The 23,637-nt window shown below is 49.1% G+C and overlaps 1 protein-coding gene across 2 annotated transcripts; it reads left to right on the top strand.

Moving 5' to 3' along the window:
* On the top strand, window positions 1-23,637 carry ELF5 (E74 like ETS transcription factor 5). 2 transcript variants are annotated; one of them, XM_081152882.1, is made up of 7 exons: window positions 1-83; window positions 6,921-7,045; window positions 17,663-17,896; window positions 19,272-19,322; window positions 20,503-20,571; window positions 21,450-21,645; window positions 22,077-23,637. In XM_081152882.1, exons 2-7 carry the CDS (start codon window positions 6,925-6,927, stop codon window positions 22,171-22,173), a joined length of 768 nt encoding a protein of 255 aa, XP_081009008.1. In that variant the 5' UTR covers window positions 1-83; window positions 6,921-6,924; the 3' UTR covers window positions 22,174-23,637. The 2 variants fall into 2 exon arrangements, with proteins under 2 accessions (XP_081009008.1, XP_081009007.1); XM_081152881.1 differs by lacking the exon at window positions 1-83 and adding an exon at window positions 1,992-2,132.

Genomic DNA, 23,637 nt, shown 5'->3' with positions numbered 1-23,637 from the left:
TCCACCGGGCGCCGGTGCTGGGAGCGCCTGCCTTCTCTTGCCTTGAAAGCCTCCTCTTTGGACCTAGTCAGCGCTATCCTCACGTAAGCACCTTTTCTTTGCTCTTTTGGATGAATTGTGCGGGGTGTCAGGGCTTAGAGGCTCCGGCTGGGGCGCGGATCTGTTGGTTGGTCTCCAGCTCCAGGTCGCCAGAGCCTCCTGCCGGTTCCATCAGTCACGGTGCCTCCCGGGGGCTGTGTGACTGGGATTTAACTGCTTGCCTGAAAGGGACACTTCTGCGGCCACAGGCTAAGGAGCCACCCACCCCCTCCTCGGCAGCCCCCACTCCCTCTGGATCTCTTGATTACACCAAGGCGAACCAAGAGGGAGTGAGGGCAGGCACTCAATTCCCTATGCTTCCTAAAACTATAAGGAAAGCTGGATTTTGCACTGAAAAAATATTCAGCTTCAAGGAGAGCCCACCTCCCCCTGGCTAAACTCCTCCTTTCCCCTCTGGCCTGCTCATAGTTTTCTTGGGATACAGAGAAAACAAGCTGCCTTGTCACAGTTTGGGGCATTTTTTCAAGAATTTATCTGTACGAAGTAGCTTAAAAGAAACCTGTTTTGGCCTCTCGCACCACCTTAGTATATAGAGAATCTTTCCAGAAAAGCCGTGGGTAGGGTTTTTCCACTGTATGCTCAGACCTTTCCAGACTCTGCAGTGTGGGGGTTCTTGGTCACTCGCCCCCTGCTGGCAGACTCCGGTGGCACAGTTTCCCTTTTCTAACTGAAGGCTGGGACCCACCTTTGGTTGTGCTAAGAATTTTACAAACTGGAAAGGATGTCAGAGACCCTTAATTACAACCTCTCCATTTCACATATGAGTAAACTGAGGCCTAGGCTGAGAGAGACAGCCTCATGTTTGAGTCCACAGACCCGGGGAGAGGGGTCGTTTGCCCCTCTGAGTGAAGGCGTAATTCTGTGTCCTCACGTTCTCTGTGGCAGTGTTTCTCGTGATTCAAGGTGTTCTCAGCAGGAGTTGGCACAGTTTGGTTGTCTTCTTTTCTCAAAAGTCACCTGAGTCGCAGCCTTTTAGATTCATTGATGATGACTGATTTTCCTCCTTCTGGAAATGAATATATGTCTGTGCCCATATTTATCTAATTTTAAGTCCTCTGGAACACCTGAGGATTCCATATTGAAATCTCCATTTTAGAGGTAAGCTCAGAGAGGGTTGTGGATTTTTATGTACCACACCTTGCATGAAACAAAAATAATTTTGGCAGGCCGAGTTGTAAGAAATAGGTCCTATGTTTCTTACCTTGTGGGGACAGAAGTAGGATTGAACCCTCTTTTGGATTAAATGGGTTTAATCCAAGACCGAGGAGCTTTGCATTGGAGCCCATGGTAAACTATAGGGCATACCTTCTATGGGTTTCTGCACCTTCAGAAAAACAACCAAAAACAAACGGAAGAGCAAACTCCCTGAGCAAGCTAAAGAAAATGAGGAATCACTTGGCAAGACGTCAGCGAGGCGGTTCTCACAGCTGCTCTGGTTTCTCCCAGAAGAACAAACACTCAGGCACCCAACCCACAATCCTTTAACAGCAAGTGTTGAAATAGTCCACTGGATTCCCCTTCGTGTGTCCCTTCCTAGGGACATCCAAGGAGTGGGAAATTGACCGTGCCTTGCACACAGGGCTTGGGACCCGGTACGTTCTGGTGTCACTGAAGCCTCGGAGGAGGAAAACCATTTTCCTCCCCAAGGAGACTGCTCACATGGTGAGATCAGTGAAGGCCCTTCTCGACCCCCTTTCCCTTGGCTTATATCCTGACGGCCTGGTTCTGCCTGGTGATGTTTTGGTGCATAAACAGCCAATGCATTGATGCTTAATTGGGTAAAATTTTTGGTCACATGCCCAGAGTGGAGTTGATGATCTCTGCCAGGGTCAGGAAGGAATTTTCCTCCTTGGACAAACTGGCCAAGGCTGGGTGGTTTGCTCCTTCCCCTCTCTCTCTGGGAGGCTGAGCAGAGGTGCCTGGTTGCGCAGGCCATGGGCACCACACCTGTGACTGCTGCCTCTGACTCGTGCCGGGCGAGAAGCCCACAGGCCTGTCCCTCTGACTGTGTGGACCCTCCCTGTGCACACTTGGTGAGTGAGCCGGCTCTCAGAAGGGGGAGGAAGCCCCTGGAGTCAGCAGGGACCTCAGCCTCTATGCCATCGCTGTCTCATTTTGAAAGGTACCTTCAGCCAGCCTTTCTCGTGCATGAAAGGAAACCCACCTGATTCCGCCCTCTTGTGTGGATTGTGCTTGAACTTGCCCTACTTTTGAGGCAGCTAGAATGGTGATGACGTGGGAGAAACTGATCTAGCAGCTGTGGGTCTGGTGATGGGCAGGGCAGCTAGAATGGTGACATGCGGGGGAAACAGATCTAACAGCTGTGGGTCTGGTGATGGGCAGTGAGTGAGGAGCCAGAGTGCTTAAGGGGCCTGGCTAACCAGGCCGAGAATATCCAGAGTCCACTGCTGAAAGTAGTGGGCATAGGAGAAAAGGGAGAAGAGGAAAGAAGTTTAACCTCTGTTTGTAGTGGTCTGATGAGCATACTTGACCAAAATATCCAAATATAACCAACATCTATGCCTACGTGGGTGTGTGCCCTTGTTTGGGTGTGTTGACCCAGTCAGGTGGGTGCTGAAGAAAATCGTGGAGCTGGGGCACAGCTTGGAGTCCGCCTCGCCAGTGTGTTCTTTTAGTAGATGAGGAACCAAGGCTTGGAGAGGTGCAAGAGGCAGAGTCCTGACTCCCAGCCCAGTGCTCTTTCCAAGATGACAAACCAGCCAGCCTCTCAAAAAACAAAAATGTGTGGCTGGAACAGTAGGCCTAGGACCCTCCCTACGTATCCCCCTCTTCTCCTGCTGCTGACTCTAGGCCTAACCCAATGCTACTCAGCCACTTTTTCATTATGGCCCCTACTAAGGGGCTTTTTTAGATAATTTTTTCTTAATCGTCTCTCCCCCCCATGAAATGTTAATACCATAGAAATACTGTAAACTGTAATGAACTGTGGCCCTTTGGAGAGTCATGAAACATAATACCATCTAAGATTTTTTGACCCCTCAAGAAGCCATTTTTTCCCCTCTGGGTCAATGCCACCCCCCTTTGGGAATGTATGGGTTAACTTCAGGCCTGGTCCTACCTATAGCTGGTCCTCAGTTTCCTTGCTGAGAAATGGGTCTCCAGACAGCTGTTTCTACTTACCCACCCTGTTCCACCTACATTAATCTTAAGAACCCTGGCTGGGTGGCTCAGTTGGTTGGAGTGTCATCCCATACACACACACAAACACACACCCATAAAAAAAAGGCTTCTGGTTTAATTCACAGTCAGGGCACATGCCTAGGTTGTGGGTTCGACCCCTGGTCAGAGTACATACAGGAGACAACAAATCAATGTTTCTCTCTCACATCAATGTTTCTCTCTCTCTGTCTCTCTCTCTAAAATCAATAAGCGTATCCTCAGGTGAGGATTTTAAAAATTATACAAAAAGAAATCTTAAGAGCTAAAATGTTCAATCATCGCAAGGACCCTAGAGGGCCTAGGAAGCTGAGCTATTGGATATAAGGCAGCCATTGTTCCTGAACTCTCACGCCTAGAGCATGCTGGCTAAGTGGCCAAGGTCTTTTGTGGAGATCCCAGGGTTAATAAAACCCCCTCCTCCTGCCAGAGCAAAAAAAAAACTTCTGCTGCTTTTATAAAAGACATTTTCCCAAAAATCAAGAAATGATTACAAAAGAGAAATAGCACGGTGTTCACCTGAGAGAAAACGTAATGGATACAGTTGGCCATAGAAGGAATTACCAAAGGGAATCAGATACAGCCCTGTGTACAAAACTAGTGAGATTACAGAGCAAGTGAGTGGACCCGTGTAGGGGGAAAAAATCCTTAAAGGAAGCAAATATCCTATTGATCAAAAATATTCCTAATTTTTATATGACCAAATTGAATTTACCAATCGACTTCTGAGAGCTGTTTGTCAGGTGTAGATGAGGGAGCGCTCACTCCCGCTGTCGTGTTCTGCGTCTGGAGGATTTCTAGCTGACATTGAAGCCCTGGGACGGTTTCCTCTGTTCTTCCACGTGGAACCCATCTGTCCTTTCTCTGAACCCCCCAGGAAGGTCACGTCAGAGGACCCCCATCCTCTGCCTCGGTTTTCTGAGCCTCTGGCCCAGAAGGGCAGGGGGCCTTTTTACCCTGAGCTCTCACTTAGGGGAACTTCCCTGATGTGGATTCCAGAAAGTGGAAGGGGTTGAGGCTCCAGGGGCTCTTTCCTTTCTCATAACCTCCTACCCCTATCCCTTTTCATCCTGCCTGCTGTTCAGGATATAAAACCAGCCAATCCATGGGAAAATCAGAGCCCGAACGCAGGCAGCCTTGACCTCTGTGTGATATGGCTCCCAGGGGGAGATCCATGAACACGATAATCCGCCCGGAACATTAACCCTCTGTGGGCATCAGGTAGGAGGTTCCCCGTGGGGTCTGGTGACTCTTCGTTGACGGCACAGAAAGGGTGCCTGCATGTGAGAATTTGAACTTACTTGTTTATGTCAGGAGCCTGGTTCTCGTGAACATTTGATGATGATAGATTTGCAAACACCCCCAAAGAATTGGTCTTTGGTTCTGGAACCACAAGATCCCTGCCCCTCTCAGTACTGAGGTCCTACTCAATACGTGAGTGTGCCTGGGATGTACCTATGGGCAATGTGACTGTGTTTTTAGAAAGGGTCACTGATGGGCCCCTAGTCAGAGAACTGAAGAACTTTCTACATGCAATGTAACATTGCCACCAGCTGGCTCTGTGACCTTATGACAAATTCCCTGGGCCTTAACTTTCTCAATTCTAGAATGACAGAGCGGGGAAGGGGTGGGACTAACTCAGCACTTTCCGACACATGGTACTCACACCACTCACGATACTTACATGAGATGAATCTGGTCAAGGGTAGGCAAACTCTTACTTAAAGAGTCAGAGAGTAAATATTTTAGGATTTGTGGGCCAAAAGGCAAAACCAAGGATATTGTGTAGGTACCTACATAACCATTTAATATGTAACCATTTAAAAATGTAAAATCATTTTTAGCTGCAAGCCATTCAAAAACAGGTGGTAAACTGGATTGGTCCTGTTGTATTTTGCTAACCTCTGACTCAGGTGATACATGGATGAACAATTTTTATTTAAGTGCTTGTGTCTTCATTTTTACATATGTCCAGAAATACTGACTTTTCATTTATAGAGGTGATATAAAGTTTTCCTTTTTAATAAATGTATTTATGTTCAAACAAAAAGGGAGTAGATTTTATTTAATGTATTAAGTAAATTATCGTGATGGTAGGCAAATGACTGAAGTCGGGAAACACTGGCCTAGATGATTGATAAGCTCCTGACAGTCTTAAAATTCCATGTGCTTAATATCCCAAGACCCAGAACCCAGTCTTTGCTCTGACACTTACCAGCTATGTGATCTTGAGCTGCAATGTCCCCTTTGCAAAATGGGGGTAGAAACACCTTACCTTGTCAACATTACTTCAATAATAAGAAAAGAGAAGTTGGGCAAACAGATTTTTTTAATACACCACGTATGAATTGTTTTTTATCTGAATTGTGGGAATATGGGAATCAGCAAAGAGAAACTTGAATGATGAGACTGACGGGCAAGAGTGTCCGAGAGTGGGGGCCCTAGCCCCTCTCTTCTGCCCCTTTCCTAGCCTCGACCACACACCTTCTCCCCAGTGTCCCACCTGCCAGTTCGAGCAGGGATTAGAGCACAGCCGCCAGGATCAGGACTTCACACACGCAAACCTGAGTTGTCCCCAGACTCCATCGCCTGCCAGCTGGGTGGCTTGGGTGTGTTCAATGGAATGTCAACGTGTCCACTCCTCATCTGTGGAAAAGAGCTGCTACCAGAACCAGCCTCAGAGCGCTCGCTCTGAGGAGCCCATGAGCAATGAACATAAAGTACCGAGGCGCTCAGCACAGAGTCCAAAGCAACTGAGTGTGTGTCACAATCATATCCAAGGCCCTGGCGCTGGGTGTGCTGCAGAAGTCACAGTTCTTCAGGTATCAGGAAGGTTATGCGGCGTATAAGCAGAATACTAATACTACCCCTTGCCGGGTGTTTCTTCCAGTCCTGCTTAACCGCATTGATGTTCCTGCAGAATGTCACACGAACATTCACTCAGGTAGAATAAATAAAACTGTAACGATAGTTACAAACTGCATAGCATATATACAGTTTATATGTTTATGTATAGTGCATCGTGTATACATAATCTGTATATGTATATGTATAGCATACAGTTTATATATAGAGAGAGATGTAACCTTTATATGACAGTATATAAAACTATATAACATCAGTTCAAAACTGTTTTTTTGCTGAGGAACTAGTTTGCGCCAAAGACACGCACACACACTTTTGGTGTCAGAGCTCTCGGATTTTGGAATGGTAGATAAGGGTCTGTGGGTAAACTCACTGGTAGCAACTCTGGCCCTGTTTTCAGAAGCATATTGTTAGACATGATAAGCCAGAGTTCAGAGGTCAGGGGTGAATGAATAGAAGTAACAAAAGAGGTAGTATTGCATTATAAGAGCCCCACCCTCAAATCCCAATTTTGCCACTTACGGGCCACATTATGTGGGCAACTGTCTCAACCTCTCTGCCTTAGTCTCCTCATCTATGAAATGGGGATAGATGTACAAACCTCACGGGATGGGACAGGACTGTGGAAAGCACTTAGAGGGATGCCTGGCTCCTGGGAAGCTGCCCCCATTTGTGTTTGTGTTTTCTGTCATTGTTGAAACCGATGTGGCCCACCGGGGGTCCTGCAGTGTGGTTTCCAGAGGTCACCACCATCCTCACAGCCTCTCTCGTCGTTGCAGGGTGATGTTGGACTCGGTGACACACAGCACCTTCCTGCCCAACACGTCCTTCTGCGACCCCCTGATGTCGTGGACTGATCTGTTCAACAGTGAAGAGTATTATCCTGCCTTCGAACATCAGACAGGTACGCACATCTGGAGACGCACACCTGAGCTGGGATGGGCTGGGGCAAGAGGTGGTGCTGGCCTCGGGCCCGGGACAAGGCCACCCTAGGGGCCTGAAAATGCCAGCTCTCACCAGTGTCCAGGGCAGATGGCCAAGGGGAGCGTGGGTGGCAGGAAGGGCAGCTTCTGCAGAGAGGAAAGCACTGGGACCTCACCTCAACCTGCCTAGCTCTGTGGCCTCGGGGGCTCTGCTCACCTCTCTGAGCCTCATTTGCTATCCGATAAAGTGCGATGATAATACCAGTCTCTTGGAGTTATATTTAAACAGTGTAGTAGAAAGAAACCTTTAACCCAGAGCCTAGCGCGCTGTGATTGCTCCATCCTCATGGTTCTAGCTAACATTTTCAGAACACTAGCTATGCGCCAGACCCTGCCCCAAGCATCAGTCTCATGCTTAGAGAAGCCTTATGAGAAACGAACAATTATGATTCCCACTTTAGAGATGAAGAAACTGAGGCACAGAGAGGTTAAATGACTTGCCCAAGGTCTCACAGTTTGTTGAGTTTCATGCACATTGACTTGAGAACCTGTACTCTTTAACTAGCCCACATGGTCAGCTTATCAGTGATGTAATTCTGGGTTGTTGCTATTAATACTATTGTTATTCTCTGAGATTCTATCTCTGTATCCCTAAAGCAGGGATGGTGAGAGCTACTGTAAGGATCAAGGGAGCCAACATGTGTAAAATGCATAGCTTGGCACAAGCAAGTGCTCAGCAAATGTGAGTCCTGCCATTGTCCCCCAGGCTGTCCTCCCACCCTTCCTCCTGACTGGGCCCAGTTTTCCCCACCTAAGAAGCAAGCATAGGGCCTTGTGCAAATCCCACACCAAAGGGAGGCCAGCTGAGCTTTGCCCCAGAAACCCTCAAAGGGCCTCTGTCCCCAGGTGCTTAGGTGACTGCACATCCCAGCAAACCTGGCTGACTGCTAGCAAGGCAGGTGCACACCCTGCGGGAGGGCGGTGATGCAATTGCTAATCAACCGTCAGTCCTCACAGAGCCTTAACTCCACGCACCCCAGCCTGGCAGGTCCAGCCTCAGGGCCAGGAGACAGGGTCAGGAGGCAACACTCCCTGAGGGAGGAGTCCAGGAGAGGCCAGGCCTCCGAGGATGCTGTGAAATGTCCGCCACCACAAGGGGCCCCTGCCTCCAGGCCAGACGCCAGGGCTGCACAGACAGCCTTGAGGCACTTGCCTACATAATTCAGTCCTGCACCCACTTCCCACCTCTGCCCCATGCACACACGTGCACACAGCACATCTTGCACCCTGGGCTGAAGGGTCCAGGTAATTGCATTAGAACTCAGTTCATTCAGATACATATCACAATTCTCTATTGGGTGTAAGAAGCACCTCATTTCCCAGAAAGACAATGAGAAATGTGTTTGATTTTCTCCCCTCAGTGTTTGATTAAGAGGCTAAATTTGAAGGAGGAAAATGAAGGCTTTCATGCCCCCATCCCCTCCCCATGGGTGGCACCATGGCGGGCCCAGCTCCTGGTCCTCTCCACACACACCTATCCCAGACCTGCCATCCAGGAGCCCCCTCTTCCTGCCTGTTCTGCAGGGTGGCAATTGGAGGAAAGTGGGAGGGAATGGCCTCAACTGCTGACCCATGAGATGTCGCAGGCCCAGGACCAGCAGCTTCTGCAGTCCTCAAGAGCTTGCACTTTGGAGCCAGGCACCGTAAATGCGGTGTCTGGCTTTGACACCATCTAAGCCTCTCATGCCTCAGTTTTCTCATCTGTAAAATGGAGACAGTAATAATGCCCACCTCACAGATTAGTGAAATGTTTGGGCCACAGGCACATGATAAGCACACATAGGTGTTTAAAAATGAAGGATTTGTTTTGATTGGGGAAGGTGAAAAAGTTCTAGAGATCAATAGTGGTGATGGCTGTTCAACAGTGTGAATGTACTTAATGCCACTAAACTGGACATTTAAAAAGTGTTAAAATGGTAGATTTTACATTATGAATATTTTACCATAGTTTTTTAAAAAGAGTTAATCTAAGTGATTGCCACTAGGATTGCCAATGTGGCTTAAGTCCAGTAGCCTTAGATATAGAGACACTGCTTTCTCCTGTCCAAGGCCTCTTCATTTCCATCAGTGCAATGAGAGGTTGAACCAGGTCATTGCTAGGATCCCTTCTAGAAGCTTCTCTGATTCTTGCATCAGACAGTAACACAGATGCAGCCTTCTTCCTCCATCACCCATTGAAAGAATAGAAATCCCCAGCAAGGCATGAGGCCAATGGAAATTGGCCTCATGGAGGGATCCAGCTTCCTAATATCCCCCGAGGGAGGAGTCGGGCTTTTGACTTGCCACCTGCTTCTCCGGATCTCAGTTGAGTGTCTGTGGCCTCCCAAAGTCGAGGCTGGCTAGTCCCAGAGAGTTCCTGGACTAGGTGAGCCTCCTAGGTTCCAGCTCTCCTCAGAGCCCCATCTGTGAGAGGATGGCTCGGGGGTGCCTTCTGCCTTTATCTCACCCAGAGAGATGACACATCAGTTTGAGTGTCTGCAAAAGTCCCCACTGACAGCGATGTGTCAGGAGACGGTCAGTTTCACCTCTGGCCACGGCTCTGCACACTTTGCGTGTCAGTGGTCAGCAGGCTCTGAGATGTTTCTCCTGCCTCGAAGGAAATTCCATCTTGAATTTGGAGTTGTTCCAGGCCAGCCCCATGGCCTTGGGCAGGTCTTGTCTAACATTGCTGGGACACACTTTCCCAGCTGGAACCTCACCTGCCTCCTGGAGCTGGGAGGAAGGACAGCAGATGGCAGATTCCACCTATCAAGTGGGCAGCAGAACCCCTGGCACTTGGTAGGTGCTCACCGTAGCCAGAAACAGCAGACGACTCCCCGTTCATGGGAAAACAGCTTTCTCTCTCCCCTCTTCATTTTTCATATTGAACAAAAGCGACACAGGCCTCAACCTTTCCAATTTAGAATTTTTGACAGCTTAGATACTTTGAGACCAAATGGAGAGAAAGGGAGACAGAAATGAAGTGCGCACTAGGCCAGTGATGTCTCCGCGAGGGCAGGGAGGGGCGCTCAGCCTCGCGAGGAAGCCCAGCTGTTTTCACCACCTTTAGGCTTCGGCAGGGAGCGGCTGAGTGGGCGCTAACCGCAAAGGTGACCTGCTCTTTGAAGGGGGACTTCTGGCCTGGCTGCCCTGCAGGCTGGGGCCGGACAGTCAGCTTGCAAAATACTCTCGGATTTCACTAACTCACCCTGGCCCTCCCTTCAACTCTTAAAATAAAGAATTACAACCACTGGAAAAATTTATCAAAGGGGGGGCTGCATATATGTTATAAGCATATGATATTTTTAAAAGGTAATTTCTCCAATCAAGTTCGAGCAGCCAAGCATCTAAGGAGTCATGAAGTATCCTGGCTTCACCCGTACTTTCTGGAGCTCCATCTTCAACCTACACACACACACACACACACACACACACACACGGATATACACACGTTCGCACGCACATGCACACACGGATATACACACGCTCACACGCACATGCACACGCACACATGGATATACACACGCTCACACGCACACACACGGATATACACATGTTCGCACGCACATGCACACACACACTCCCGTGGTTACCACACCCACATGTGGTGCCCCCTTTGCTTTGGAATCTCGATTATTCTCTGCAGCAGAAGTTTCTAGATTGGGCAGCTCCAGGGGTTCCTGGGAGGGTCCTTGGCAACCTGGAGGGACAGTGGAGAAGGCCAGCCTCCAGCCACCTCCTCTCCCTCCAGCAAGGCTCCCACAGTTTAATTCTGAAGACAGTACAGTATAGTGGTTATCAGGGCAGGGCTGCAGGAGCTGGAAGATACCTCTGTGACCCACTCTTAGCTCTGCCTCTTACTCGTGTGTGACCTTGAGAAAGGACTTCACCCTTCTGTGCCTTCCTTCCTTCATCTACTTTGTAGAATGGGTAACATGATGCAGGACCTCACAGCATTGTACCGAGGATAGCATGAGAACACTCGGAGAGCAGCAGCAACTGGCACATGCTAAGCACTCAACAAACACGTTAGCTGTTATTACACAGTGAGAGAGATTATTTGAAGAAAAAAGGTGCAAAACTCACTGGTCTTGGGTATTAACAGCCAGACCATCAGAGAAAAGAGGCATCTGGGCCCCATGTGGGCTTTTCTAAGCAAGATTCGTGGGCTGGGTATAGAAGTGTGAGAGCACATGCAAAAGAAAGAGTGAGAATTTCTAAATCAAAAGCAGATAAATACAAAATCACTGGGAAGGCTGAGGTGAGCCCTGTGGCAGTGGTCATGCCCCAGGACACCCCCGGGAGAGGCCTCACGTTTGCCAGTGCTTGCCTGTCCTGCACAAGTGTGAGCCTTCTGAGCAGCCGTGGCCCCAGGACCACTCAGGCTTGGTGCCCTCCACCCCTGCCTAACTCCACACACCCCGGCCACAGCCCTTTGCTGATTCCCAGCCATCTCTTCTCCTCTTTTCTCTACACTGCTTAGGCTTTTCTTTTCTTCCTTTTTTTCCCCCCTCTCCTGGTCTAAATCATTCCATGGGCTTGGAAGGAAAGCCAAGAAGGGCTATTGGATGGGGCTAGACCGCCTCTGGGAGGAAACCTGGAAGCAATTTATCATTTCAGGTTTCCCCTCATAAAGTCCTTCCTTTCAGTGACAAAGCCGCAATTGATGGTGCCCGAGTTACCCAGTTCACTCACCGGCTGCCCTGGGCAAGAAACTTCCCCAACTCCCTGTGCTCATAAATCATGCTAATTACGGTCCGGCTGTCTAACTCGGCCTCCTGTGATCCAGACTGCCTGTCTCCCCCTCGCCAGTCCCTGGGCTCGCCTTGTTCTGGTTGTCCCTCCTAGACTGAGGTCCCAGCAGGAAAGGCCTCCTTCCCCTGAGAATAAATGTAGTCCCAAAATAACAACTAATAACACCGAAAGCTTACTAACGTCCAGATTAACTGAGCTAAATTCTTTACAGTCTTCATTTTTTTCCTTTCCACAGCAAACTTCTAAGAGGTAGGCACTATTATTACTTCGCTTCACAAATGAAGGAAGCTGAGGTCCACGGAGGTTAGGACACCTTGTTAGGATTTCACAGCTAATAACTTGAAGAGCCAGGATTGCAACTTAGGAAGGTCCATCTCCACAGCCCAAGCTCAGTGACTCTACAGTCCTACAACTCCCGTGGGAAGGTCCCTTTCTCTCCAGGTCTAGAAGCCTAGAATGGAGAATGGGAACGAAAATCCTGAAGGTTCATGTAGCTTCACAAACTTTCCCATCCATGCTCCCCGATCAGCAGAGGAGAAAGGTCAAGCTCTCCTGCAGAGAATCTAGGAACATAAATCAAAACTCTAAGCTCAAACTACTTTTACAATCCACAGATTTTGCATTCTGCTGCGTAACTATTTTGTTGTAATTTTTCAAGAGTCAAAATCTCCCCAAAAATTCTTGCTTCAAGTGAGCTCCAAGAAAATGAACAGTGTTGGCTCCAAAATTTCTATATAGAAAGAGCGTAGGGGTAGCAATCCAGTTGGAGGAGATGGCGAGGGGACTTGCATAAAACTGAGAAGACAGCAAATGTCCATAACAAAAAGTGGAGGTGGAAGATTAATGGAACCACCCCCTGGCATTTCCCTAAAGATGCACAGGCATTGCCATGTGGCTTTCTCACCCATCACCCGCTGTCCACCTGGGGACTTAGCCCTTGCCCTTCCACCCCAGTGTCAGAAGCATGGGTCTGGAGGATTTCCTGATCATGAAGCATTTACAAAGTCACACAGACTCACCTGTGTCCCCATATTTTGAACAGCACTGGCCACCTTACTCATGGTAGCAGTGCATGGACAAATTATCCCGGATAATAACGTAATATCCTTATTTCATAAAGAAAATGAACCTGAAGCTCTGAAGGGAACAAAGGTGCTGGCCTACACATATACAAACACACACAGAGAGAGAGAGAGAGAGAGAGAGAGAGAGAGAGAGAGAGAGAGAGAGAGAAAACATGTTAGAAGTATCTGAGGAAATGCAATTAAAGTAGTGGCATGGGTAGCCCCAATATTAACAAGTATAAGTGGGTGGTATTTAATGAGCATTTACTACATGCGTGCCCTGTTCTAAATGCTTTTTATGTTTTGACTCACTCAATTCTTTCAAGAGCAGGTGAAGGAAGTCCTGTTATTCCTATCTCTCAGATGAAACCCAAGAAGGCAGGACCACTAAGTGTGAGACCACGTACCTTTTCCACTTTTAGGGGTAACCCAAATAGCAGGAGCCCTGGTTTCACGTTCTAGAGCAGGGATTTTTCAAGCTGCCTTGTGGAACTACAGAGGGGAAGCCATCTCATACCTTCACCTCAACTCCCGGCAAAGCAGTGCTGCTTTTTTCCAAATAAGTGTTAATTAGAAGAAAGCACTATTTAACTTAAAAAATTTAAACTCTTAGCAGGCCCACTCTAAACAATAATCTCAAAGGAGACACCTATCTAAAAGCATGTGAAGTTCTCCGTCACAAAGTGACTTCCAGGAGGGTACAGCCTGTGAAAGAGTTTTAATTAGCCTTCAGAGTGTTTCTTAAAAATTCAATAACTTGCCAGCACTTAAAATATCATGAGATTTCACATAACAATCTGGACCTGGCCACACAGGGCCCACCCTCCCGCATGGCAATGGTGAGGTGGAGTTAGGCAACAACTGTCCACTTGGCCTGAACTTTCCCATTCTCAGCTTCCCCACCTGGGGCCCCTTCCAGCATGGACATTACCTGTTGGCTCCATGGGATTTGAGCGTGCCAATCCAGCTCTAAAAGCCCCAAGTTCTCCTTCTAAATGCAAGTGCATCCCAGGTTATCACATCACTTGTCAGAATTCCCCCAGAATTGTCCCTTTTAGTTCCTTAGTTCTTCCCAAAGCAGCTGGCCCCTAAACAACTGTCCTGACCCGCTTCTGACTTCAAAGGAGCTGGCGAGCCTGTGTCAGTGGTGGCCTGTGTCCATTCGGGTTAAGCCTACCAGGCACTGGATGCTACCCACCTCCAACCGGTAGACGTACGCAGAAGGGCCCCCTACCTCAGCGTCTCCAAAAAATTTAGATTATTTTATGAATGGTAGATGTATTAAGGAGATCACTTTATATTTTCAGACAATACAAGTTATTAAAGATAACATATTCTGTGAGTATATTACCCTTTCTGTTTTTCTTTTGTCCTGAGTTGATCTCTTCGGAGTAACAAAAGGGTCTTCTTCAAAGTCCTTCACTAGGGTTGCAAACATTGTCATCATTACTCTCTCCACACTTTTTCTGATTTTTCAAACCTATATTATATATATATAGGTATAAGTACATATGTATACACACATATATATATATATCTGCCTTCATCCGAATTTTTTTTAGTCTTCAAGATGTGTATCCAGCATGGTCTTCCTCACCCAGAGTGACATGATGCAAAATTCCCACATCCAAAGGGCTAAGAGTTGAGGTGGGGCCTAACTCCTGTACTGACTAGCTGTGCGGCTCTATTGGAGCCACACAACCTCTCCACCTCTAAGGTGGAGATGATAATCGTGGGTCATTCAGCCAGTCAGGGACCCTCACTGAGCACCCACTGGGGGCTAGGCCAGGCTCCAAGCACTTCTGGTCCTGGGCCAGCAAAGCATAGAGGTGGCCTTGCCTCCTGGAGCTCAGGGTCTGGAGAGGGTCCCGGGCAGCTGTGAATCCTGGTGAGAAGGGCACCTGAGGGGGGCTGTGCAGGGAGGGGGAGCCTGGCTGAGAGTGGGGTGTGAGCTGTGGTCTTGAGGATGAGCAGGAATTAGAAGAAAGGTAGATGGGCCCTCCTGCTAAGCAAGGGAAGCCGAGTGGGAAGGAGCTGAGCCAGGACGCAGTCCCCAGGGAGTCCCGGCTGCGGGGGCCTCTCCCCTCTGCCAGCCTCACCCTGCGGCCCCCACTAGTGCAAGTCAGGACCTCGGAGACACACCACGGCCCAGACGCGCCCCCTGGCGCTGAGAACAGGCGTTTTCCTCTCAGCTCGGGAGGCGTCGGAAGGCCTGTCGGGGGAGGGGAGCGCTTCCCTCCAGGGGCCGGAGCCGCGCACAAAGCCCGCTCTGTGGGCCAGATTCAAAGAGAGAGCCCAGGGGCAGGGGGCCTGTGCCAGCACCGCCTCCCGGTGTCAGCGCCCACCCCGCCCCGCACCGGGCCCTTCTCCGAATCCTTCAGGCCCTCTGGGCTTCCAGAAACAACACTGCCCTCTTCAGATGCCAAAGAAAATCACGAGGGGGTGGAAGCGCAGAGGGGAGGAGGTGGCGACGCGGAGCCACCTTCCACGACGAGAAAGCAGCGGTGCCCTCCACCCGCAGGGCCGACGGCCACCTGCGCCAGGTCTCAGCCCGGGACCAAGGGTGCAAGAAAGTCACGTCAGAGACCAGGAAAGTAAAGGGACTTTCTTAGGTTTTACTCAAGTCGGAAATCAGCAGAGGAAAGCGCACAGCGGACTCAGACTCAGCAAGGGCAGCACTAGTTCCCCAGCAGGCCCTGCTGGCCCCGCGGCGCCCCCCGCTGGCCGGTCGGCCAACTGCAGCCAGCGGCCAGGGAGCCACACCAGCCCCTGGCTCCTGTCACCCGCCGGGTAGAGGCCATGGCATGGGCCTCAGCCACCCTGGCCCACTGTGAACTCATATAGAATTCAGCCCTGACACATACAGAATTCAGATTAAAATTATTAAGTAAATTTAAACAAGTCTATTGTTGAAGTTTGACTGCCCCTCAATCCACGCTAGGGGAGGAAAATAAATTTCTGGTAGGGCTCTGAGTTTTAGAGGGAGTTTCAGTTTCCTTCTTTTGAAATAGCGCAATCCTGCCTATTTGGGAGGATTTGAGGAACTTAAGAAGCTGATGTGGGGGTGCTCGGGGAGGGGTACCCCTGACAGGGCAGAGAGCCCGGCTCCTGCCTGGGACTGGAAGCTCCACAGCTCCCCTGGGGACAGGGACAGCAGCCGCAGCATTGAAAGGGGAGGTGGGAATAGCCTCGCTGCCCTTGGCTGTGCAGACCACCCGCGAGTGACCCGTTCTGTGTGCACACAGCCTGAGCCCGTCCGGCGTCAGCTCCGCTCCCGGCCTTTCTCCTCGGGCCTTACTCTCTCTAGCTCTCCGACTGCCTCTGCCTCTCTCCCCAAGTCTCATCTTTTCTCTGTGCCGAGCCCCTGAGGACCAGTGGGATGGAATGGGAAGAGTAATGGCTTTCAAGTCCAGACTGGGGTTCAAATCCCAGCTCCGCCACACACTGGCTATGGGATCGTAGGCAAGTCCTCCACGACCCTCAGGTTCCTCGTCTTTGACCTCCCAGAGAACAGGGCCCAAGCCTCTTACTTACCATGAATCCTTCGCACACAGTTCCTTGCTTTGTATATAGTAGGTGTTCAATGATCATCTTAATAAGAGCATTAAAATCTTCCAGGCTCTGTTCTAAGTACTTTTATGTAGATTAACTCATTTAATCCACAGAACAAGTCTGTGATACAGGTGCTAGCATATCCCCACTTTACCAGTGAGGAAACTGAAGGTCATTTATTGAATGAACACGTGAATGAATACCATGGCAATTGCAAGAATTATTTATGTCAAAGAGCCTGACCAAGTACCTGATACCTCACCTCTTCTGTATCCTGTCTGCCACCCTTTCTGTTTCTCCTGTCACTGGGACGAAGCTGTTAAGCACCCAGTCTCCACCCCAGGCCCACATGGCCACCTCCCACCCTTCCAGAGAGGATGGCGCCCACCTCTGTCTGGGTGTGTACAGGGTTCCTCGGAAGGAGGGAAGCGGCACTGGTCTTAGGATAGAAAAACAACACTGCAACCCACTCCCCACTGCCCCTTCCCCCAGAGGATGCTGCTGTGGGATCCAAGGTCTGTTGGATCCTGGGCAATGTCTCACCAGCCTTCGGCTCTCAGCACAAGATGGCCAGAGGCAGTGTACAAACCAATAGCCAGTGCTGCCAACTGTCCTTAAGCGCAGAGGGACTCAAAGCTGCTTCCAGGGGTGCCTGGCACACAGTAGGCATTTAATAACTATTGAGCTGATTGACAATTTTCTATGAATCACGCAGCCTATATACATTAACCCCAAACTGCAGAACAGCCCTGTGTGTTGGGAACATTCTCCCCATTTTACAGATGAGGACACTGAGGCTTAAATTTCTAAGGCCCAAGTGGAAAGTGGCAGAACCTGGATTTGAGCCCAGGCTTGCTAGGCCCCAAAGCCTATGCTCTTGACACCATGTTGTCTGACACTGGATCACGGAGGGGCCCTCTTCTTTCCATCTCCACTAATTCCCCTCTTTCTAGGCACCAAAGCTAGGCCTGGACATTCCCAAGCCACGCCTGGGTTTCTCACCCCTCTCATTCCCTCTCCTGCCCTAAAGTCCACCCATAGGATCCAGTCCCCTCTGGTTTTTACTGCAGAATAGAAGTGACCTGGGCCCCAGCAGGACACCCAGGGCTGGAGCCCGTCAGCCCACGGGGGCCCTTCAGAGGCTCTCCTCGGGGGCGTCACACCTCACCTCTCTCTCCTCTGGTGCAGCCTGCGACTCCTACTGGACGTCCGTCCACCCCGAGTACTGGACCAAGCGCCACGTGTGGGAATGGCTGCAGTTCTGCTGCGACCAGTACAAGCTGGACACCAACTGCATCTCCTTCTGCCACTTCAACGTCAGCGGCCTGCAGCTGTGCAGCATGACGCAGGAGGAGTTCGTGGAGGCGGCCGGGCTCTGCGGGGAGTACCTGTACTTCATCCTGCAGAACATCCGCTCACAAGGTCGGCGTCCAGGGCCAGGCCTGGGGAGGGCCGAGAGTGGGGCCGGGTGCCCCCGTCCGTCCCCCCCGCCGGGTCACTCCCACAGCCACCCGGAATGGTGGAATTTCAGGCACGTTAGACCAGGGCAGTTATCACGCCGAGCAGGAGAACCGTCGGCTCCACCGCCCCCTCCACTCCCAGGTTCCTCCTTCAATGTTCCTCCAATGGGAGTGTGTTGAAATCATGCAGGGTGACCAACGTTTACAGCGGCCCGATCTGCCCAGGGTGCCTTGTTTTCACCTATTTCCTGGAATGCTTATTACTAGCGCTATCTTTCATTCTCGAAAGTGTCTATGGAAAACATCTGCAATACTGTCAACAATAATTTTTTTTTTTAAATCATAGGGTGAGCTGGTTGTTACCTGGTTTAGGCCTTATATTACTCCGTAGACTAGGGCTCTGGCAGACAAGGGAACAAAACAAATACGCTTTGACAGGGAGAGGAGCCAAAGGGAGGCCTAGGGCCCAATATGCTGTCTGGCTTGGTAGGTTCAGTAGGATTTAAGGATCCAGAAACATGCGACATGGGTCAGCAGGCAGGGTGGAGAGCAGAGGGGGGCTTCCACAGCCAGTCCCCATCCTGTTCTCGGGCAGCCCGTTGGGCAGAGTGAGCTGAGGTGCATGGCCGACCAGAACCAGAGAAAGGCACTGGGAATAAACAGTGGCAGGTGTGCCTTTCCTGTTCCAGTCTCCTTAGTAAATACAACTTAGTCCTCACTGTGGGCACCCAGCCAGAAAGGAGGTGTCCTTTGGCCTGTGCAGTTTCATGAAAGCCTGATCTAAAACTCCTAATTCACCTCCAGCACGCCCATTTTTCAGAAAAGCAAACTGAGGCCTGCATTCTTTGTGGCCGCCTATGTCCATTTCCCCTCTTTGACCAGCACCCAACAGGCATTCAAACCCCCAAGGAATTAGAGGCCAAGTCACAGACCACAGACTTGTAGAGGCAAAGGGGAGCTCAGTGGTGTTTTTGTCACGTGTTGTGAATGAGGAACACGAGCCCGGAGACTGAGTGACTGGGCAAGGCCTCACAGGGGTCAGCGGCCCAGCCCAGCTCAGAGCCCGGGACTCACTCCCCGGTGCCCACTCAGAAAATCTTAGAGGCCACTGGGACACCTGGGGCTCTCTCCAGGTGGCCTTTAAAAACAAAGAGAGTGTCACCTCTCAGGAGTGCCTTCCGGTTGTGGCCCTATAAAGGCCAGGTGGTCTCCAAGATCCCTTGTGAAATAAAACTATCCCCCAGAAGGGCCAGTCATGCCCCTTCTTGCTAGCACCTCTCCAGGCCTGGCCAGGGGAAACCAGGACTGCATGATCCGAGTTTCTTTCTCTTTCCCAGGTCACTCCTTCTTTAACGATGCTGACGAGACCAAGGCCACCATCAAAGACTGTAAGTAGCCAAGTCTGCGCTGCCCAAGGTTCTGCTAAGGCTGTTGTTGGGCATGTGGATCATTTTTTTAGGACCACAGTGAGAGGTTGATGGCCTAAAACCACCACAGACTAAGAGAAGACAGCAGGAAAAGTGTAGTGGACAGAGCTTGGGCTCAGGTCTATATGATTTCCTAGCCTACCCCAGACTCAGTTTCCCTATCTAAACATGGTATGTGAGTTCCAGAAACAATGTATACGAAGTGCCTGGCACGTGCCAGCAGCTTAGATGCTCCAAAAGCTGGTATCCGTTAGCAATAATAATCCTAATTACTAACCATTAGAGGCCTGTGGTTGATAGTGTCTGCAAAGAATCTGAGCTCACTAAGCAGGTCGAATATGTAATTATAAGGTGATGGAGCACCTCAAATGGCCTGTTCATTCTGAAAATTAACTCTCTCTGTTTCGCCTTTGCAGATGGAGAAGGTTTAGGAAAGGGAGCTTTGTAGCTTTGATATTTTTAAAGATGATGATTGCTATTAGTTACTGAGCCCACACAAAGGCTCTGGCCTGGGGACCAGGGTGTGGGTCCTGGGCAGGCCCCTTTCCTCCCAGACTTCAGCTCATTCGAAGACAGGGTACATGGTGACTCCCAGAGAGGTGCAAGCTGAGCGGCAGGCAGACGGCTGGTTTCTTATGATTTATCTTCTCTCTCCTTAAAGTCCCAAGAAATCAACTGAGGATCCAAGATGATTTGGTTAATGAGGATTTTTAATTGTTTTAGTGCAGGCAGCCAAGTCTGTGCACCATGTGCTATGGGCTTAGGCAGGCGCCCCGTGCCCCACAGCCTGAATGCCCTCACAAGAGCTTTCGCTCTGTGCCAGATTCTGGGCTCCGTGCTGGAGATACAAAAGTGAATGAGACAGACTTAGTCTCTGATCATGTGGGATTTAAGGACTAATGGCCAAGGTAAAACATGAATGAAATGAACGAATCGCCCCAGTGTCGGATACAAATTCTCCTTCAAGACAAATACTGAGTCTCTGGCATCGTTGCATCTCCCACCTACTGATCACCCCCAAAGTGCCTAGCATGGTGTCTTCTACCACAAAGGTGTTCAATGCATTTGCTCATTGGGTGCAATCTGAGGCCCGAGTGTGGCCTCTGATTCCTTCCTACTGCTGTGAATCATTCTATTCCAGATACTGACTCCAGTTGCTTGAAAACGAGTGGTATCAAAAGTCAAGACTGTCACAGCCATAGTCGAACAAGTAAGTGTGGAGATACCCCTTTTCGGTTCTAATTTCTCAAAACCGTTCACGAGACAAAGTAACCCACTTTCATGAGCTCTGAATGTTTAAGTGGGACCAGTTATTTCCCAAAGGAGGTAGTAAAGAAATTGGCAATGATTTCTATAAATGTTACCAAACTCACATTTCTTCCTTTTTCACTTGGAAATAGTACTATAAGAATTAAACTGAGGAAATAAAGCAATGTTCTACCCATGTTGAAGGAAGGTTTGTTTGCCCTGGTCCACCCCGCTCAGAATCAGTCTGCTGAGCTTGCTTCTGGCCGTTTGACATGTATTAAATCATAACCCTCTAGCCTATGCTATGAAGGAGGTACTCTTATTACCCCATTTTACAGGTAACTAGAGAGATTACAATTACAGAGCTAGGAAGAGGTGGATTTATGACCCAATCCCAGGCAGCTGGACTCCAGAACCAGTCTCAGCCACGACAGAGTGGAACAAGAGAAATACCAGCTTTTTGTGAAAAATATAATTGCTGGATTGGTCCACCCAGGCAGTTGTGGGTGTGGGATCTTAATACAGCCGTACTGCCTGTCAGAAAGATGAAAAAACTATTGGCGGTCATTTCATTAATTCCCTAAGAATTGCTCTGCGGTTCCACAGAGTGGGGAAGAGTCCATGAGCCGCAGCGTTGCTCATCAGTGTTAGTCTGTGTCTGTGTCTTGTGATTGCTTTACTACAAGAGACATTTCACAGCTCAGTGAGGTTCCCAGCAGGGCATTCCATCATAACTATAGAAAATAACCCCACAGAGCAGCGATTCTCATGGGTTAATGAGAAGCTGTACAACTCTCTTAAAATTTTAAAAAAAAAAAGTAACTTTTTTTCCTTCCAAAGGCCTCCAAAGTTCTCATCTGTGGGAATTCGTGCGTGACCTGCTTCTGTCTCCTGAAGAAAACTGCGGTATTCTGGAATGGGAAGATAGAGAACAGGGTGTTTTTCGGGTGGTTAAATCAGAAGCCCTGGCAAAGATGTGGGGACAAAGGAAGAAAAATGACAGAATGACATATGAAAAGTTGAGCAGAGCTCTGAGGTAAGTTAATAGCACGAAATGCCATGAGCCTTTGGGCAGTTATGTAAAATGGCCAGCCAGAGAACATTAAGTTGTTTTTGCAGCTTTTTTCTTGATAATCAAAAGGTCATGAGACAGCACTGAGGTTCTTAGTTACAGGTGGGATTATGGTTTGTAAATGGACACGCCGGACCTTTCATTCTTGGCAGTGTTCCCCGGGGCTCACTCTGAAACCAGGCAGCTCACACACACACACAACACGTTCTGGTGAGGTTCAGTCCTCAAGCTGTCTGGGAAAGGTTTAAGTGTAAGTCGATAACAGGGTGTGAAAATACTAGGGCAACCAAAGACGGGCCTTGTCACCAGAGAAGAACGGGGACAGAGTGTTTATGTTCTGTTGTTTGCCTGGGTTGCAGGCCCACCCCATGTTTCCCTTCTGCTGTCTTTCTCAGGTACTACTATAAAACAGGAATTCTGGAGCGAGTCGACCGAAGGTTAGTGTACAAATTTGGAAAAAATGCACACGGGTGGCAGGAAGACAAGCTATGATCTGCTCCATCATCTGGCTCCTGTTATGGATTTCTTAAAACAATCAGATTGCAATAGACATTTGAAAGTCTTGGTTTTTGTTTGTTTTTTTTAAACCTGCAAATGTGCTGATAAAATTTCTCCACATCTCAGCTTACATTTGGATTCAGAGTTGGTGTTGTCTACCTGGGGGTGATGGCAGCAACCCTTAAGAAATTCTGTGTTTTTTTTCCCCGAGGGGAGGAGGGGTGACCTTTTCTGGTACCTTGAGCAAACATTGCTTCCCCATTTGAGAGGTGCAGAGCCACAGCCGCCAGTGCCACGAGTGCAGCTCAGAGAAAATGATCCAGTTCTGCCTTTAGGCTCACCCACCGCTCCCATCCCCAAAGCTCAGAAGTTCCCACACATTTAACTGCAGCAACTCACAAAGGAAAAAAGTGATTCATTTGTACTTCATGTAACAGGAGGGGGTGAGACATGGGTAAGACAAACATACTGTAGATTTTAAATCGTTAAAGTCAAGTTCCACAGAAAAGCTTCTAAACTAGTGAAAGAGCTCAGCCATCAAACTGGTACATCACTGGGTTCAACATAGGTTAACAGGAAGTTTCTTAACCAGAACATCTTTGTGGCCACTCAGCAAAACTCCCATGGCCATCCTTCCCAAATAACACACTAAGATTAGGCACAGTCTTTATTCTTGCCGAGTGTATTCCCCTCTTCTCCTGGCGGTGGGGGGCATCAGACAGGCAAAGACACTTACATCAACTTCCAAATCACCGCTGTTTCTACGACTCAGCTGTCAACACGATGAAATCGTAATTCACTGATTCTGACCGTGGCCAAGCCATTAAACCTTTATAGAACCGGAAATGTCCTGACCACTCAGTAATGGCCAATTAAAGTATGAGTCTCTTGTGTTTTGTCCCCCTACCTGATATGTAATCCAGCTCTAGAACACACATTTTCTTGACAAAAAATAGTGATGGTGAATTTATACCACTGAATGTTCCCGGGTTAAAGTCCGCATTGCCATTCTCACGGGTCACTGGTAGGTAAGCCACTTCTATTTCACCACCAGAGCGGGAAGCTTCACGTGGCGAGGACTGCACCATACACACTACCCACTGAGGACCCCCATGCTTGAAGAGTTTAACTTCAAAAGTAACTTGTTTTAGCCAGGCTGGAGTAGCTCAGTCGGTTGAGCGTTGCCAGTTTGATTCTCAGTCAGGGCACATACCTGGGTTGTGGGTCGGATCCCAGTTGGGGCATGTACGGGAGGCAATCAATTAATGTTTCTCTTTCACATTGATATTTCTCTCTCTCTCCCTGTTTCTCAGCATGTCCTCAGGTGAGGATTTAAAAAATAAAAAGGAACTTATTTTAAAAAATGTGAATTACTGTAAAATAATCTATTTTTGAATTCATGTGTTTTCCAGGTGGATACAGTTTGTAAACAATGTGAATAAAATATTTAACATGTTC

This window comes from Miniopterus schreibersii, assembly GCF_964146895.1.
Source record: "Miniopterus schreibersii genome assembly, chromosome: 12".
NCBI lineage: Eukaryota > Metazoa > Chordata > Mammalia > Chiroptera > Miniopteridae > Miniopterus > Miniopterus schreibersii.
This window is presented reverse-complemented; position numbering and strand designations above follow the sequence as displayed.

What these genes read in the sequence shown, in the direction of transcription:
- ELF5 (XM_081152882.1), top strand. Translation starts at nt 6,925, where the DNA reads ATGTTGGACTCGGTGACACACAGCACCTTCCTGCCCAACACGTCCTTC. An exon ending in GCAGAACATCCGCTCACAAG is followed by an intron (nt 17,897 to 19,271) that starts GTCGGCGTCCAG and finishes TCTCTTTCCCAG; the next exon opens with GTCACTCCTTCTTTAACGAT. An exon ending in CAAGGCCACCATCAAAGACT is followed by an intron (nt 19,323 to 20,502) that starts GTAAGTAGCCAA and finishes ATTCTATTCCAG; the next exon opens with ATACTGACTCCAGTTGCTTG.